This window comes from Phalacrocorax aristotelis, chromosome 7 (genome assembly GCF_949628215.1).
Source record: "Phalacrocorax aristotelis chromosome 7, bGulAri2.1, whole genome shotgun sequence".
Classification (NCBI taxonomy): Eukaryota; Metazoa; Chordata; class Aves; order Suliformes; family Phalacrocoracidae; genus Phalacrocorax; species Phalacrocorax aristotelis.
The window spans coordinates 32,246,239-32,262,097 of record NC_134282.1 but is presented as its reverse complement, the minus strand read 5'-3'; the positions used below and the strand labels follow the sequence as shown (position 1 = coordinate 32,262,097).

The 15,859-nt window shown below is 41.8% G+C and overlaps 1 protein-coding gene across 9 annotated transcripts in view; it reads left to right on the top strand.

Moving 5' to 3' along the window:
• Nucleotides 1-15,859, top strand: part of MYO9A (myosin IXA) — a 183,346-nt gene that overhangs the window by 136,820 nt on the left and 30,667 nt on the right. For 8 of the 9 annotated variants that reach the window (XR_012661610.1, XM_075099767.1, XM_075099770.1 and 5 more), the window contains 6 exons: nt 1,081-1,200; nt 5,833-5,908; nt 10,640-10,783; nt 11,481-11,520; nt 12,152-12,274; nt 15,644-15,724. Coding sequence is in view for 8 of the 9 variants with exons in the window: in XM_075099767.1 (XP_074955868.1) it covers nt 1,081-1,200; nt 5,833-5,908; nt 10,640-10,783; nt 11,481-11,520; nt 12,152-12,274; nt 15,644-15,724 (584 nt within the window). In the remaining variant the exon portion in view is untranslated. The remainder of the gene's footprint in view (nt 1-1,080; nt 1,201-5,832; nt 5,909-10,639; nt 10,784-11,480; nt 11,521-12,151; nt 12,275-15,643; nt 15,725-15,859) is intronic. The other variant, XM_075099768.1, reaches the window with a different exon arrangement.

Sequence of the window (15,859 nt, the reverse complement as noted above, 5' to 3'; positions counted from 1 at the left end):
ATTTGCATTCAGCCAATAAGGGTTGCTCCTTGGGTTAGTGCCCATTGGGGATGACCTACATGATAACGCCTTCTCAAAAACAATCCCGTTGACTTCTGCAGATTTATGTCTGAAGCTGGGCACCAAAAAACCAACCTCCCCGAAAGAATAAAAAAACCTCCCAACCTGTATTTGCAAATAAATATGATAGCAACCAAACAATTGGTCTGTGAGGTCTCAGTGAGCAGCATGAAGTGATGTTAATGTGAGGAAGACACCCCTTGACAGTGTTCCTCTGGAAAGTTCAGATTGGTCCTTTCTGGTTATTCAGTGCATTGGTACAAAGTGCTTTAGTACATGCTGACACAAGGTAACTCCTTGGTGACCTCATCACGCCTCAAAGTCAGTATGACATATGCCTTGACCTGGCCACTTAAATGATGACAGAGAGGTCTGCCTGTTTGCACAGTGCCACCTGTGTAACCTCTCTTGTATCCTATGGTCAGTGCTGGGCCATCAAAAGTCATCTTGGCCACACAATGATAGGGTTTTTTCAAACTTTAGATCTCAAACCCATCCTATCTAACTCTAGATTCTGTGTCGTCTGCTCTTGAGGAATACAGAACCCTTGTTTAATACAAATATTCTATTTTTCCTTTTAATTACCAATATCTGAGCAAAGCCTGGCACTGGTATGCAAGATGAGAATTTGAGGTGGCCATGCCCAGGAGCATCTGTGCAGGGAATTGTTGGTAATGCCTGGCAGAGGCACAGAAAAGATTTTAAAAAGCAGTTAATAAAAGTGAAGATTTTTCTAATAATCTTTTTTCCCCCAAAATTGTCTCAGAGTGATTATGAAGTGATTATGGTCTGGCTAATAGGATTATAAGTGGGGTTGGCACATGGTCCAGCCCATCACTCCTGTGTCACAGCACTGTCAGGAGGAAACCAAGGTTAAATTGTGTCAAGCATGAAAAACATGCGACCCTCAAGCTCTTGCGTCCTTCGGGCTTGTTCTTTACCCCCTCCTGATTTCTGCTTATATAATCTTTCTCTTCTCTCCTTTTTTTTTTTTTTGTTGTTTTTATTTTGCTTCCCAAGGGCATGATGATGCAGTACCATGTGCGGTTTTGAAAAATGTGGATAGTTTTAGCTTTCTCCATCACCCAGTTCATCAGAGGAGCTTAGAGATCCTGCAGAGATGCAAGGAGGAGAAGTACAGTAAGGCTCCACCACCTGCCCTTCCCTCTGATACAACACTCATGCCAAGAAATGGAAACCAGGTGCATTCAGCGTGGAAAGGATAAAAAAACTGCCTGAGGACCTTCCAGGATCAAAACAGCTGCTTTATAGCAATTTTGACCCTATTGGGAAATTATTAGGCAGAGTTTGAAGAGTAAAATTAAATGCAAACCCACATCTCTTAAGATATGGCATCATTTTGTTGGTGGTTTCCCCTTTACTCACTGACCCAGTCAGGATGCTGATGCTAGGGGTATTTTCCCATGTGTTTTATTGTTGTTATCACATGTGTGATAATAAGTTCAAAGCACTGCAGGTCTGGTAGGCACCTGGTATAAGGCGCGTGGCTGATATAGGTGGAATTTGACTTTATTCAGGTTTCATTGGACTTCAAAAATAACTTTAGCTTGTGAAGACTGTCTCCAAGGGCTTTTACTTAAAACTAAAGTGTTTGGCACTATTATTTTACAGAATTAGTTGAGTAAAGATGCACTTGGTCTCCATTTCTTCCTCCTCTCTCCTCTGTCACATAATAAACTCATCCTGCATGACAACATGGACACTCTTGCCTGCACTACTATGTTATATATACATTTATATATTAAAATACATATTTGGTGCTCATATCTTTAGATATACCACTTTTCTGCCATTATGCTCTCCCTTCATGATGCACATTAAAGCTTACAGAAATAGAGCGCTGCTATATGCAGTCTGCAAGGGCAGATCCTCAGCCTGAGTTGCTAACTTAAACATTGTGCAACTTAGGTGTAAATGCAAACCACCCAATTTTTCTTCTGCAGAGCTGAGCACAGTAGCTACAGTAGTTACATATTAAGTCTTCACAAATATGCTTTTCCTGCTAGAAACCTAATATCAGACTTCTATGCTTCCTGCAGCATGTAGCATTGGGGAGCAGAGGTATTTTAATTCTTAATTTAGACTCTAATTCTTAATTTGGAGTATGTTGCTTTTTCCTACAAGTTCCCACCATTGCTACAAGGAGATACAAAACAGTAAGACAAACACAGCAATAGATTTTCTTAAAGGGTGTTGTGCTAAGTGACCTTACTGATACTACTAAGAAATAATTGGAAAGGAAGGTGGCTGTCAGTAGAGAAATTTTAACTGCAATTAATTAACTAAATTTGTAATTTGTTAAGTTTGTAAGCTCAGCAACATGGGAAGTTTTGGGGGTTTAATTTGCAGTTGCTTAGGTGTGAAGAGGGAGATTCATACAACTAAGAGACACTTAGAAACAGAGCTTTAATTTAATGTGGTGTTGAGCTCTGTTTCTAAGTGCTCTGTTTCTAAGCGCTCAGGGTTGAGCTCAACATGTTAAAATCTCACTTATTATAGACAAGTCCACACAGTTTAGTGTTTCTTGGGATAAAACCAACACATGGATCCAAGAGTAACATTGCCATAGTTTGTGTATTGGCCGAGAGCATCCAACCTGACAAACGAGTAATTCATGTTCTGTATTCAGAAATCATTCACGTCTTCCCATGGGGTGTGCTCCTGCAAGCTGCTTCTCCAGGCTTCATTTCTTTGGCAGGCTAAACCAGGATTGGAGCTTGTATAATTTTGGGGTTCTGAATTTAGTGGACTTGTGGGCCTGGCAGGCAAGGATGCTTGGGCTGAGGTTGGCCCCGGGGACTCAGCTTTTCCCAGAAGTCAGATAAGGTTACATCCATGTCATCCTTGAGAGAGCAACCAAATAGATCATCTCCTTGTCTTGAATTGTGCAATTAGTTCTAGCTCTGCACAAAGAGAAAACTAGTTGATTTGATGAGTATATTGAGATTCCCTTTAGGTCATTTGGTATTCAGCTTGTGTAGTCAGCTGATCGACCTTCCCTTACCATCTCAGTTGCTTTACTGGTGTCTTTCAGTCTATCAGTTAATTTATGGTCTTCCACCAGAGCAAGCCACTGGGTTTAGACAGCTCTGAGTTCAAGACTAAAGCTCTGCTGTTTGACATTTGAGAGTAAGGAGTAGACTGGGATTATCTAAAGCTCTTCTCAGTGAAGGCAAAGACCTGTTAGGCAAATCAGTCTGTCTTTCTGAAACACTACATCTTAAGAAAAGGGAATGTGCTTGAAAAATCAGAATAATTTTATTCCTGCAGCGTGCATCTGAGGTGGGTGAAGGGAATGAGTGGTTTCCAATCACACCACTGTTCCTTGCATGCAGTGTATTAATATATACAATTTAATGGCCCATATTCACTATGCAGAATTCTCAAAGCCACATGCCATTCATTGGCTTAAATCTAAAACCTTTTTGCCTTTCATTTCTATAAAAACCCACTCTACTTGCCAGAAAAAGGGCTACATAAATATGACAACTTTTATTTGGCAGTGGCATGTATGTATTTCTTCTTTTAAGAGCCAAACAATGCTACAATGTAGAAGTGTTTTTGTTTGTTTTTGTTTGTGGTTTTTTGTTAATGTCTAAACTAATCCTCTTTAACCCAGCTTGTGTGCCATAACTTTTGTTAATCAACAAGTCACTTAAGGTGCTAAGCTGGCAGAATTACAATGCAGTTTTAATGCAGCTATTATCTGGAAGCCTGAAATAGAAATTCCCTTTTCCCGAGCAATGCAGTAATATTTTGATATAACCTTGTCTTTATAACTTCAGCCTGACTTCTTGGGTTAGATAGTGTTTTGAGCTTTTTTCTTTCAGGGATTTCTTTGGTGGGTAGTGCAGGGAAATGAAGGAGGACAGAAATTGCTCCAAAAAGAAGGACGTGGACTAAAGAAAATCTTAGAAATACCAGTGAAAGCCCATTTTTTCATGAAATGTTTTAGGCTAGAGAAGCCTTATGTGCCCTTAATGAGGAAGTATCCAGGCACATATACTATACAGAAAATAGATGTAGCTAGACATTAGGTGCTTTCTCAGTGTAAAACTAGGATCAAAAAATACTAATGCATTATTTCAAGCAGATTTCTGATTATTATAATTTTTCTCCCCCTTTACAATTGGGTTTCGGTGCTTTAAACAAGCAACTTCTGGCACAGAAATGCCAGCCTTGAGAGAGGGTAAAGAAAGCTCCTAGGATGAGAAATGTAACAAAAAATGGCTTAAATGTCAAAAAGGGGATTAAAAAGAGAGTTTTGAACTCTAAGCATAGCTAGGCACTCAGGTAGATTTTCTGTCTTGCTTTCTAAATATCTCCAGAGTTGGAGATTGCAAAACCTTCTCAGGTTTTGCCTTGGAGCACAGGCAGGATCAAAGATGATCTGTGGCAGCACATTGGCAAATTTTCTTTTGCTCTGATTTCTAGGATATTTGGACATGTTTAGGTACAATAACTTAACCAAGTGGACTGTCAGCCTTTTCAGGCATCTCCTGCCCAATGTACAGGCTTCAAGGCAATCCATTGTAATATCTCAACAGATATAGGAGGATAGCCGATGGCCCATTAAAGCGATGTTATCTGTTGAGGTTTGGTAGGAATTAATCTCCTTAGAAATTTCAGGCTCTGAGGAATGGCAGATCAGCAGGATGGGCTCAGATCTCTGTGTATTTGCTTTGCATTCATCTTCAGAATAAAAAGATTCTTAGGACACCTTTTAGCTCAGTATCCAGGCTATATCAAATAGAAAAATGATAAATATGCGGAGGAAGTGATATGCTATTGCTTCTTCCTATTCTGTTATAAACTATAATTTAGGCTTCTTTCTTTGTAGAGAGTGGTTTTCTGCAATTTTTTTTTCTCTGCAGAAATCTCAGGGTAAAGGAATATACATTTTTTTTCTATATTAAGGTGATGCTGCAATGTTTCCTGTCTCACAGAAGCAATTTCAAGACAGTTAAAAAATTGCTTGGCTGTTTTCATATCAAATTTGATCTTATTGGGTCTTTAAATATCTGTAGTTTAGTGACTTGAAAAGTGTTTTGCTGTCTACAACAATTGCCTTCTGTCTTCCTAAATTCTTGGTTACAAAACATTTCCCCTTGGTGGAAGATAACAGCTTGAAATGTCTGCTTCTTGTAACCATGCATGATAACTTCCTTGGCTATTTATTAAATATAAATTACTCTAAAACTACCCCTATCAAAGGATATAGGTTCAATAGGCAATAACGCCTCCCTGTGCAATATATACTACTTGCCATACATCTGTAGGAAGGGAAGAAGTATGCAAGGAATAAATGACCATTTTTTCAAGCACCCTACTTATGTCCAAGTATTTTGCCTGTGCAAGCAACTGGGTTGTCCCATGCACAGCAGAGAGCAGAGGAATATTTTGGACATACAGGACACATGTGGCTGGTTCCCTCATCACAGCAACCTGTCTCTTCACCCTGTATGTTTACTAGCTGGGACGTGTCCCGAACACAACATGCATGTGTGGGAGGGGAATTAGTAGGCCTGAGCAAACAGTGTTACTAATAAGGGTGATGACTCTGTGGCAGAGAGGTAGAACTTAGTAGACGATGGGTATGTCGGCATCCTTGGCACCCTTGTATGCCTAGCACGTGCCATGACGTGTACATGCTCCTCCTTGCTGCACTCAATGCTAAGTTATGGCTGTGCTAATTGCCTTTTGGAAAAGGTACTGCCAGGTAGAAACCTCTTTTTTCATGTGCTGCATTAGGTATTGCTCGGAAGAGCCCACGGACACCACTCTCGGACCTCCAGGGAGTCAACACCATCAACGAGAGGACCCAGCGGTATGTATCTTGCTTATACATTGGCATGACAAGGAAATCTGAGATGGGAGAGCAGTGTCTGTCACTATAAATGACTGTATTAATGTTTCTCCTAGTTTGCTTATTAATTTTGTCTTCTCTTCATTCTTTCTCTGCTATGTGATCATATCTAAATACCTTTACCTGACTTAATGGCAGGCAGGGAAAGCAACTTTCCTCCATCAAAAGGTAGCACTTGTAGGTGGTGTGGCATACAAGGTGGTAAGAAGCTTGCAAAAAAAAAATACTGAATATGCCAATATCAAGGAAATAAAAATTTATCAAGGATTTTTCAGGAGGAAAATGAAGGGAAATCTGTTTGGGTGCAGAACGGCATGCAAGTGGTGTGATGGTGTCTCTGGGTGCCACTGAGTGTGAGGGATCTGGGAAGTTATGGGGCTTGAGATGGCATCTTGTCAAATGTTTGTTTATTTTTAAGGGGACAAAGCATGTTAACTGTAGCTAGCTTCAGTTTTTACAGTTTATATGTACAGTTTTATTTTTTAATCTATCCTTGAAGGTTCTGGCCTTTCAAGCAACTGCTTAATGGGACCTTTTTGCTTGAGAGTCAGGTCTATGCTTTGAGATGCAGGTCTATGCCTCTTCTGCAAAAAGTTTTCCAAATCCATTTCAGAATTAAATTGCTTGTGAAGCAAAATGTTTTTATTTCAAAGGGACATCTAATCCTCCTCCTTATCTCTAGCTAGTCTTGTGCTATCCCTCTTCAGGCCCCAGAAAGTCTGATTATCCAAATACCACCTCTGAAGGGGTACAGTGCCTCTCTGCCTCCCTCTGAGCGGGGGGGGTGTGTGTTTGTGCTGGGGAAAGATATTATGAGAGCATCCTGAGCTCCTAATACAATTTGCTTGGAGCTGCAGATGCCCAGGTGTAACTTCATGGCTGCTCTGAGTTTCATGAGACGTCCAGAACAAGTCAAGAGGAGTTTGAGACTGTCACCTGAAACATGTCCATCAAATCCCTTGTAATGGTCCTTGCATCTCAGTAGGCTTCACTTCCACACAAAATAAAATATCCTCCAAATATATTACTAAACCTCCTTTTTTACTGGCTTTAATGCCAAATGGTCAAGACAGAAATTAGATAACGTGTTGTTCCTTTTTTTTCTAGGGGAACAAAAGTAGCTTTTATTGTATGGCTTTGCACCACATGCCCTCTGAGTGCCATCAAGGCTAGAATATCCCTCTTGCCCTGAATTTCTTCCCTCTGGGAGTGGTGGTGGCACCCTGCTGAAGGAGAACTGAGTATTCTCATGTCATTAAAAATTGGCTTATTTTCAGTGGTCAGGGAGGATGTGATTTCCATAAAATTATTAGATTGAATTCATGAATTTGTGCCACTTCTCAAGTTCAAGCAGAAATCCATCTTGTGGAAGCAATCTCACCCTGTCTTGGGAAGGTGATGCAACCCTGGTTGTCCTCACATGAGTCTTTCATACCCCTCCTTTTCTTTCTCCTAAAGCTATAGCTACTATGGCTCTAATGTGTTGGGTTACAACAATGGTAGGTACATGGTAACGTTTGAGGCAGAGAAGGTTGGTGTCTCCAGAGGTGATGTGCATCTCTGGTTTTGCAGGTTTCCCTAAACCTGATGTAACATGAAACTTAGTCCCTGTGGAGATCTTCATGTGTAGATAAGGGAAGTTCTGCGGTTTCTCTAGCAAGCCTTTAAATATGATGTTGGTGCATGAAGAACATCTGTGAAGTGGGATTGGGCTTTTCTGGACTGTCCAGCCCCAGCTTTGGAGGCACATTGGTGCAGCAGCTTGAGCTGCCAGCATTTTCATAGCCCAAAACATATCAATTATATCAGCAAGGGGCCATTGTAAAGGCAGGGAAGCTCCTCCTGTCCCAGGCAATGAGGGAGATGCATTTATTTACTGTGGAGCTCAGCCTATGGTCAGCTCTATTTATTTGGCTTAACCCAAGCCAACATACAGACAAGTTGCCTTAAACAGCCAGGATCAAGGGCAGCAACTACTGTGTCTTCCTTCCATCATCCTCAGCAGTTGTATCCTAACAACAGGGTCAGGACAGACAATTTATTTCCTTTCATGATATATTTGCAGAAAATGGACTTTTGAAGCTGTCCTAACTCATATGTTCCTCCTGGTGTGGTGCCTCAGTAGCACAGTCCATGAGCTTTGCTTCTCTTGGGCATCATCGCTGATGGGTCCCCTAATGTTGTCCATGCCCCTTCCTTCTGAAAGCAAAAACAGGGTTTCTCTTAAGATCTCTAAATTACAGCTGCTCTTTCAGAGTAGGCAAGTGATTTTGATACCTTTCATTGCGGATGATTTTGATCTGAAGAATCATATCATACTTGATAAATGTTGGTATTTCATTTAAATTGTACTTGTCGAGCAAGAAGGGGTAAATATAGGGGTGAAGGTAACAAGTAGAGAAGAGAGATATACTTCAACAGCTTTCCAGCAGATAGACCGGCAAGTGATTTACGGAGCTAAATTAAACAGGAATTTGCTTTCAAAGCCATATCATGATCATGTGGTCACTGATAAGTCTGCGTTGTACATCCAACCCACAGGATAGCCCGGGGCTTGCTTCTAAAAGCAAATTTGAGGCATGACATCAAGCAGGAAGTCATTGCGGAGGATTTTGCGAGCCAAGTGCTCTCCTCTGATCTCAGAAGAAAGTGGATGGCTGGTTTGCACATGCTGGGGGGCGGAAACCAGGCTTCAGCAGAGCGTCAGGAAGCCAGCATGCCTTGAAAGTGCCTTCACTGGCTGGCAAGTAATGAAAGCCATGCCATCGCTAACCAAAACCGCTCAGGCTGTCTCTATTTCTGCCGGTTTATGTTCATTGATGAACTGTTTTATGTGCAGTCACGTCTAAGTGGCATGCAGGAGAGCAGGTGTTGATTGATCTGTCTTGAAAGAGTTGGTTGGGCTTGGTGAGATGGTGACCTCCTAAGTACCAAAGCAGCTGTGTAAGTCACCATATGCACGTATCCATCCTAAAATGTCCATAATAAACAATTGTTGTTGTTGTGGGTTGTTTTGTGTTTGTTTTAAAACCACACAGGACTTTCTAGGGTTTTCTATTCTCTAGTCTCATTCACAGTCCTTATGACCATAGTTGGTCTCAAGCCTGAAAATGCATTAAGGTCGGCCAAGATTAATGAAGGGCTGTAGATCCTGAAAGTGGCCGTTGAGGTCTAGTGGTACCATCAACTGGTGATTTTCTTTTTTCCTTGTAAATAGGAGGTTTTTAATGGATGGGACCTTAGCTGTAAAGGGAAGGAAGGTAGACAGGAGAGATCACCTGGATATTAAAGCTTCTTACTAGCCTTCCTTGAATAGAACAGGCTGCTTAAAAAAAGGTGGGTCCTGGAGTACTCAGGGGTTTACTTTGCTGTGATTCTTCCTTTCTTTTAATAGTGTTACATGTCAAAATGCTGATTTAATAGAGTTAGGAAGGAGTTTGGAAAGTGCTGCGGCGAGGCAGCAAGACGACTTGCACTCCAACATCATGTTGCTCCAAGGATCTGGCTCCAGGCTATGAGCTGTCTGAATGAACAACGTTACATGCTTTACTTTTTTTAATTTCTATGCAGCACTATATATTTGCCCATCCTCCAAATCATGATTTTAAGGCAAAGGGCTGCCTTGTTGCTAGACCTCATAAGTGCCCAGTGCAAGAGGCCCCATATAAACCACCGTGTCCTTCAGCATTCTCATGACAAGAAGACTGGTGCTGCATTGAGTCTCCTCCTATTCCTTTTCCTCCTGGCTGAGATAGCTCTGGGTGGGGTTGCAGACCTCACTTCTTTCCTTAGGTCACCTTTATTTCACATGATGGTTTCTGCAAGGCTGTTAGAGAATTTAAAATTAAAAAAAAAAAAATTAAAGAAATATTTTAAAAAAACAAACACCAAAACCCCACCACCAAAACAAAAGTATTGCAGTTGGATGCAGCCCCGGAGAGGCTTTGTATAACCCCAGACACCATAGGAAGGCTCCTCAGCTCTGGAAATAATTTGCCCTGATATGGAGTTTTCTTGAGTACCCATTTCCCTTCATCTGAAGGAGGATTTTGGTTCCCCTCACCCATCCCTTCAGTCCTTCTGCAGCCAGGTGATCATTTCTGGAGACCAAAGCAGCTCTGCTTCATGGCAGAGAGGACCAAGTTGGGCAAGTGATTTGCAATCAGTTCCTGGTGAGTGTTTCTGGGCCAGCCCGTCAGTCCTGCTAGGACTAGCATCCTTCATTTGTGGCAAATAATTAGTTCATTGCAAATGATATTTGCTTTTTCTTTTCCTAATAAAATGATTACATGAATTAGAAACGACAGAGTCAGCACCAACATCATCTAAAGCTGTGACTATTGATAATGGCAAGGCTGATGGCAGAGGTCATAGTCTCATATCCTTTGGACCACCAGGGTATCTGCAGACCCAAGCCTTGCATCTGGGAGAACTGGGAGCTGTTATTCTCCTGCTGATAGTTTTGATCCTTTTATTAATATTTGAATTTTAAAAGATGCTTAATTAGCCAATCACTTCATGTGGTGTCTGGCATCATGAGCTTGCCCCATGGGAGCAGATTTACAGTTAGAAGAATAAAGTGGCAAATCTCATTTTCTACCGACAGGTCATTTTATGATCTTATTTTTTATTTTGTCATAGAGCCAGGGGTCTTTATGTCTTCCTAACACTGTGCTGTGTTTGGTGTTGCAGTGATGCCTATGCAGTTGGCTGGAATGGCCGAATGGGGGTGCGGCACAGTAGGCTTGCCAGCCCCGGCACCTTCCTAGACAAAGATGGGATATTCGTCAATGCGACCAACAGCAAGCTGCTGGAGAGGGCCCACGGCATCCTCATGTCAGTACAAAAGGAGGGCATTTTGGCTTTATTCCTGAAGCGTAATGAGCAGCATGGGTAGTTAGAGGAATGTAAATAGCCAGAATACAAAAATATCAGGGTTTCAAGTAGACTTGGAGATGTTTCATGGTTGGGTCAAAGCGACCCCAGTATGTTTTATGCATCTAATTTACTTAACTCTTATCATTCATTTGTAATGAAAGACACAGGGAAGAGAGAGAAGGAATGAATCTGCCGGTCAAACCAGTCTCAAGATACGACAGCGATGTAATGCAGTCACATTTTTTAACATGGCATCAAAGTTTCCATTACAAATTAGGTGGGGAAATTATGTTGATGATTCATGCTGCAGCCTCATCAGAAGGTTCAGAGAACATCAGCAGTGTGGCTGGAGTTAACGCAGGATATGAGAAAGCAGGAGGGTGGTCAGCCGTTTCATGACACCTCCCTCACTCTACCCAAATTACTGGCATCCCCATAATTTCCAGTGTAATTATCCCCTTTAATTGGATACCTTCCTTTCAAACCTGTGCCACTGAATTTGTAAAACTAGTTTGCAGCATGCAGAAGGAGCCCATGTTCAGTGCAGGTTATAGGAAGCAGCTGCTAAAGGGGATTTGGAAGAGCTTGTTTAATGAACTCCTCCATTCTGCAGTTGCATATGTGAATTAATCTGAGCCATTTATTATCTCCCCAGGCGAAATAAGAACTTCAAAGCCAAACCCAATCTCCCGAAGGTGAGCGAGAAGTAGCATTTTTACCTTGCCGGTCCCTGGGTTAAGACTGTAGGTACAATGTTGAGATGCTGATGGGTGTGAGGAAGACCGCTTGTGTCTACATCAAGACCTTGGTCAACTCAGCTCTGTTCAGGGCTCTTTAATTTCTATAAAACCAAAGGATTTCAGCCCTGGGAGGGGACTGTATGAGTGCTTACATCCTCCTTTCTTGGACCTACTCTAGCTCCTATTTTCTTCCTCCTGGGAAGAAGTATGTACATGCTGGTGAAATATGGTAATTAAATCTCTAAAGTCAGTGGGTTGGTTATACAAGAGGACTGGTACCTCGTAGACAACAGGCTTGTCTAATACTCAGTTTCCTTCCTCAGTGGGTAGGAGAGCCAAATTTCCCATGGTCAAAGACGCCCTTGGCAAGTCCTCAGAGGAACGTGGTCTGGGGAATCTGGCTCTGGCCAAATAGAGTAGAGCCATATTTCAAGCTATCCCTTGATGTTTCCCATTGAGATTAAATAAGGGTCGTCACCTAAGGAAGCCCTGCAGAGGGTATAAAGAGTGATATAGCAGATAGCATGATGATAATGTCTAGTTATTGTATTTATCAAGAACAAATGGAGTCTCTCTTTTTTTACAGCACATGCTGGATGTGAAGTCCCTCAAACACCTAACCAACCTGACGCTGCATGACCGAATTACCAAATCTCTCCTCCATCTCCATAAGAAGAAAAAACCACCCAGCATCAGTGCCCAGTTCCAGGTAATCCTTTGCCTTTGATAGAGAGAGGTAAATTAAAAGCAGATACCTGCTCCAGGTCCCTAGGGTGCCTAGGAGGACACTTGTGGGTACAGTCCTGTCCCATCCTCACCACCATTGAGGATATGAATTCAGCCAAGGAGATGGCTTGGGTAAGCTGGGAGACACCTTGCATGTATCTAAATGGTGTAAATGGAGAGAAACAAGAGTGATGGTGAATATCATGGGGGATGATGCAGTGGGGCAAGATGGGATATAAGCGTGAGCTGCAGAGCAGAGATGTTGGTGCATTCCTGTCCTCTGGTACCTCACTTTCTAAGCCATCGCATCATGGCACTTTCTTTGCCAAATCCAGAAACTGCAAAACCCCCAAATGACATTTTTACAGTCTTTTTACTTGCATTTCAGCATCTGAAATTCAGCCTGTTTTCAAGCCAGCCAGAATGTGAATTTTAATAGGGGTGGAAAGGTCAAAATATTGCTGCGTTATCTCCATGTAGGCAGAGGAGTTCAGAGGGGAGGGATAGATACAGCATTTGTTGTGTTGTTGGCGCTGTGTGCCAGTCAGCCGTGCCTAGGATAGCTGCAGCAAAAATAATCCTCCAATATGCACACTAGGGCTTGGAAACTGCTACAATGCACAGGCACAAGCAGGTGGTAATATTAGAAAGCAGCTTTTCAGTAAAAAAACAGTTTCTAAGCAAGTCTGGCTTGGTTTTGACTTAAAACTTTGGTGGGTTTTTTGGAGATGTGGGTCATTTTTAGAAAGGCTCCATGCATAGATCTGGGTAGGATTAAGTAATTAAATACACACACATATCTATATAAATCTGTGTATATTTAATTTGCAGAATGCACATCTGTGTGTGTGTAGATATATATATTAAGCTTAGTCTAGTCTAATGGTATGTTGATTAAAATACACTTCTGCAGCGTTTAGTTCATACAATACCATGGCTGGGTTGAAACAGGGATGTCTTGGAGTGAAATGCCTTCCTGAAACCTATTCATCCTTCAAATAAAATTCTGAAAAGCCTCAGGGTGTGTGACTGAGGTTTTTATATATTTTTTTACAGCTCATACAAATAAAAGACACTAAACACTCTGAAGATTTCCCTCCTACCCCTGTGCAGCAAAGCAGATCAGTCAAGTACCCTTTTCCTTATGCTTTTTGACATTTACCAGCAGTGATTTGACAACGTAGGAGCTGTGCCTACAACACATCCTTTTCTTACTTAAATGAATAAAAGCATATTTAAGTCGGAGGCAGCTCTGGTATGACTGCCTGCTCCTCCTTTTAGGCAAACACTGGGCGCTCCGGCCCTAATTTCATTTCGCGCTCATAAGAGAGAAGCATCTTTTTGAGACAGCAGTCTGATGCAAGCCTGCAAGATCACTTTTTATCAAGAGCAGGCTAATAAAATTGCGGTGCATGAAATTCGGTCACAGACAGGAAATGCAAATGTTTCATATCATGGGGTTCTGGGGGGGGGGTTTTGCTGATAAATGCTGTCTTTTGGCTAATGCCTGAACACCGGGCTTGTAGCTGCTCCGTCTCCTATTGATTTTAACCATGGCTATACTTATGGTAATCTGTAGGTGAAATAGCTGTGTTAAAGGATGCTGTAAGAGCAGAAATGGCTTTCACAGTTAAACTAGGCTGCTGGTACCTAAACTGCAGCATGATGATTTATAGCCTCCCCTTCTATCCTGCATGCAGGTGGTACCCTAGAGAAAAGGATGCTGCCCTGTCTAGCACAGGGTGATGATGAAATGATACATCATGCCCTGAAAGACTAAATACAGGTGGTAAAAGAGTGGGTGGTTGGACAGTTTTGCAGGCAGAGGGACAAAGGAGCAGGGTACAGGGTTAATCCAGGGACCTTGCATGTCCCTTACGGATTCCCAATGATGAGAGCTTGCGCCAGATGGCAGAGGCTGCCAGAACTGTCTGCCGTGTGCAGGATGTCACTGGCTGCTGATGAAATGGAAATACCCCCTCCTATGGGGTCGGCGGTCACAGTACGATCCAATTTCCACAATTTGCAGTGTTGGGAGTGCTTTGCTTGCCGGGCTTTCAGCAGGGCTTTTTGGCCAAGGGGTTGCATCCCATATGTCCCCCGCCTTCTCTCCCACCAGCCTGGTGTGGGGCACAGCATGATGCTGCAGTATCATTCCTGACTGATATCTCCTAGTAGGCTTCTATATTTTTTTTAAAAAAGAGTGATTTCAGTCCACTTTTAAGAAAAGCAGGAGTGTGCCAGTGGGGGTCTGCCACGTCATGGCATTCCTACTGCTCCCTGAGATGGGAAGAACAGGGACATCTGCATGAGTTAATATACACATAATGCAGCTGCATCACACATGCGTGGGGTGCATCCCTTACTCTTCCCCAGATCCTGGATGTAGATAAATTTTTCTAAACATGAAAGGCTTCCCATAAAGATGTCTTTAAAATGATCAGAAGGAGAAGAAAGGGCTTCCTGCAAGCAGATCTGTAGGCAAATGCTTCTTTCTAATATCACAGTTTTATTAACACATATATTCAAAAATTTATAACCCTGCTTATAGTAAATATGCAACAGAATATCTTTTACACAACTGAGTTTTAAATGCTGTTAAAATCAGGAGTAATCAGCTCTGGAGCATGTTACTAATACCATGTCAGTAATGTGCTCAGCAATTAAAGATATTGAAAATATTTATAGGCCACAGCAAAAAAAATGCAGTCGAGGAGCCCGGCCAGCTGTAGACTGACTCAGCATGCTTTGATTTTCAGTAGTTTTATTCAAAGAGCTTGTGCTTTGTCGCAAAAGAGTCAAAGATTTGCAAGGTGGAGGCATAACTTGATGTGATATCCCGCTGGATCAGTTGTGCATAGCAATGATGCCAATATAAATTCATTTTTATGGGCTGGACTTTTAATAATGATGTAGAAATAAAGGCAAATATAAAATGGGAACCTAGAAGACCTTCAATTCTCAGTTATCTCAACTGTGTATTTCAGCAGAGGAATATGGCCAGGAATATGCCAGCGTTGAAGCTTATTCTCCTCTAAAACCAGCCTATTAGGTGTTTAAGGTTCACAGGCTTTAAAAATCATTATAAATTAAGTTATTTGGCAGAATGAGAGTTTGCTCAAGAAGAAGGGGACAGGTAAACAATGGAAAACAGTGATTAGAGAAAGCTGCCAGATCTTCCCTTTGCAAAACTGTCATTAAAAAAATTCTTTTTCTAGGCCAGCGATAAAGTTTTGACAATTAAAAATCAGGAATAAATGCTGAGTTGAGTCACTTTGGACAGATGAAAATTTTCATTATCCATCGTGGTCTCTTCTCCATTTCCCAACTGAAGATGTCTTTTCTGTTGCAGGCATCACTCAACAAGCTGATGGAGACCCTTGGCCAAGCAGAACCTTATTTTGTCAAGTGCATACGATCCAATGCCGAAAAGGTAAATCCCATCCCATGAAAATGATGCTACTAAAGCTCGTAATGTAAATATTTTGGAAATTTTTACAGGGGAGGTAAAAGAAAAGAAAGCCCCAAATTAAGTTGGATTTAGATGATGTTTGTATATGAGCAATGG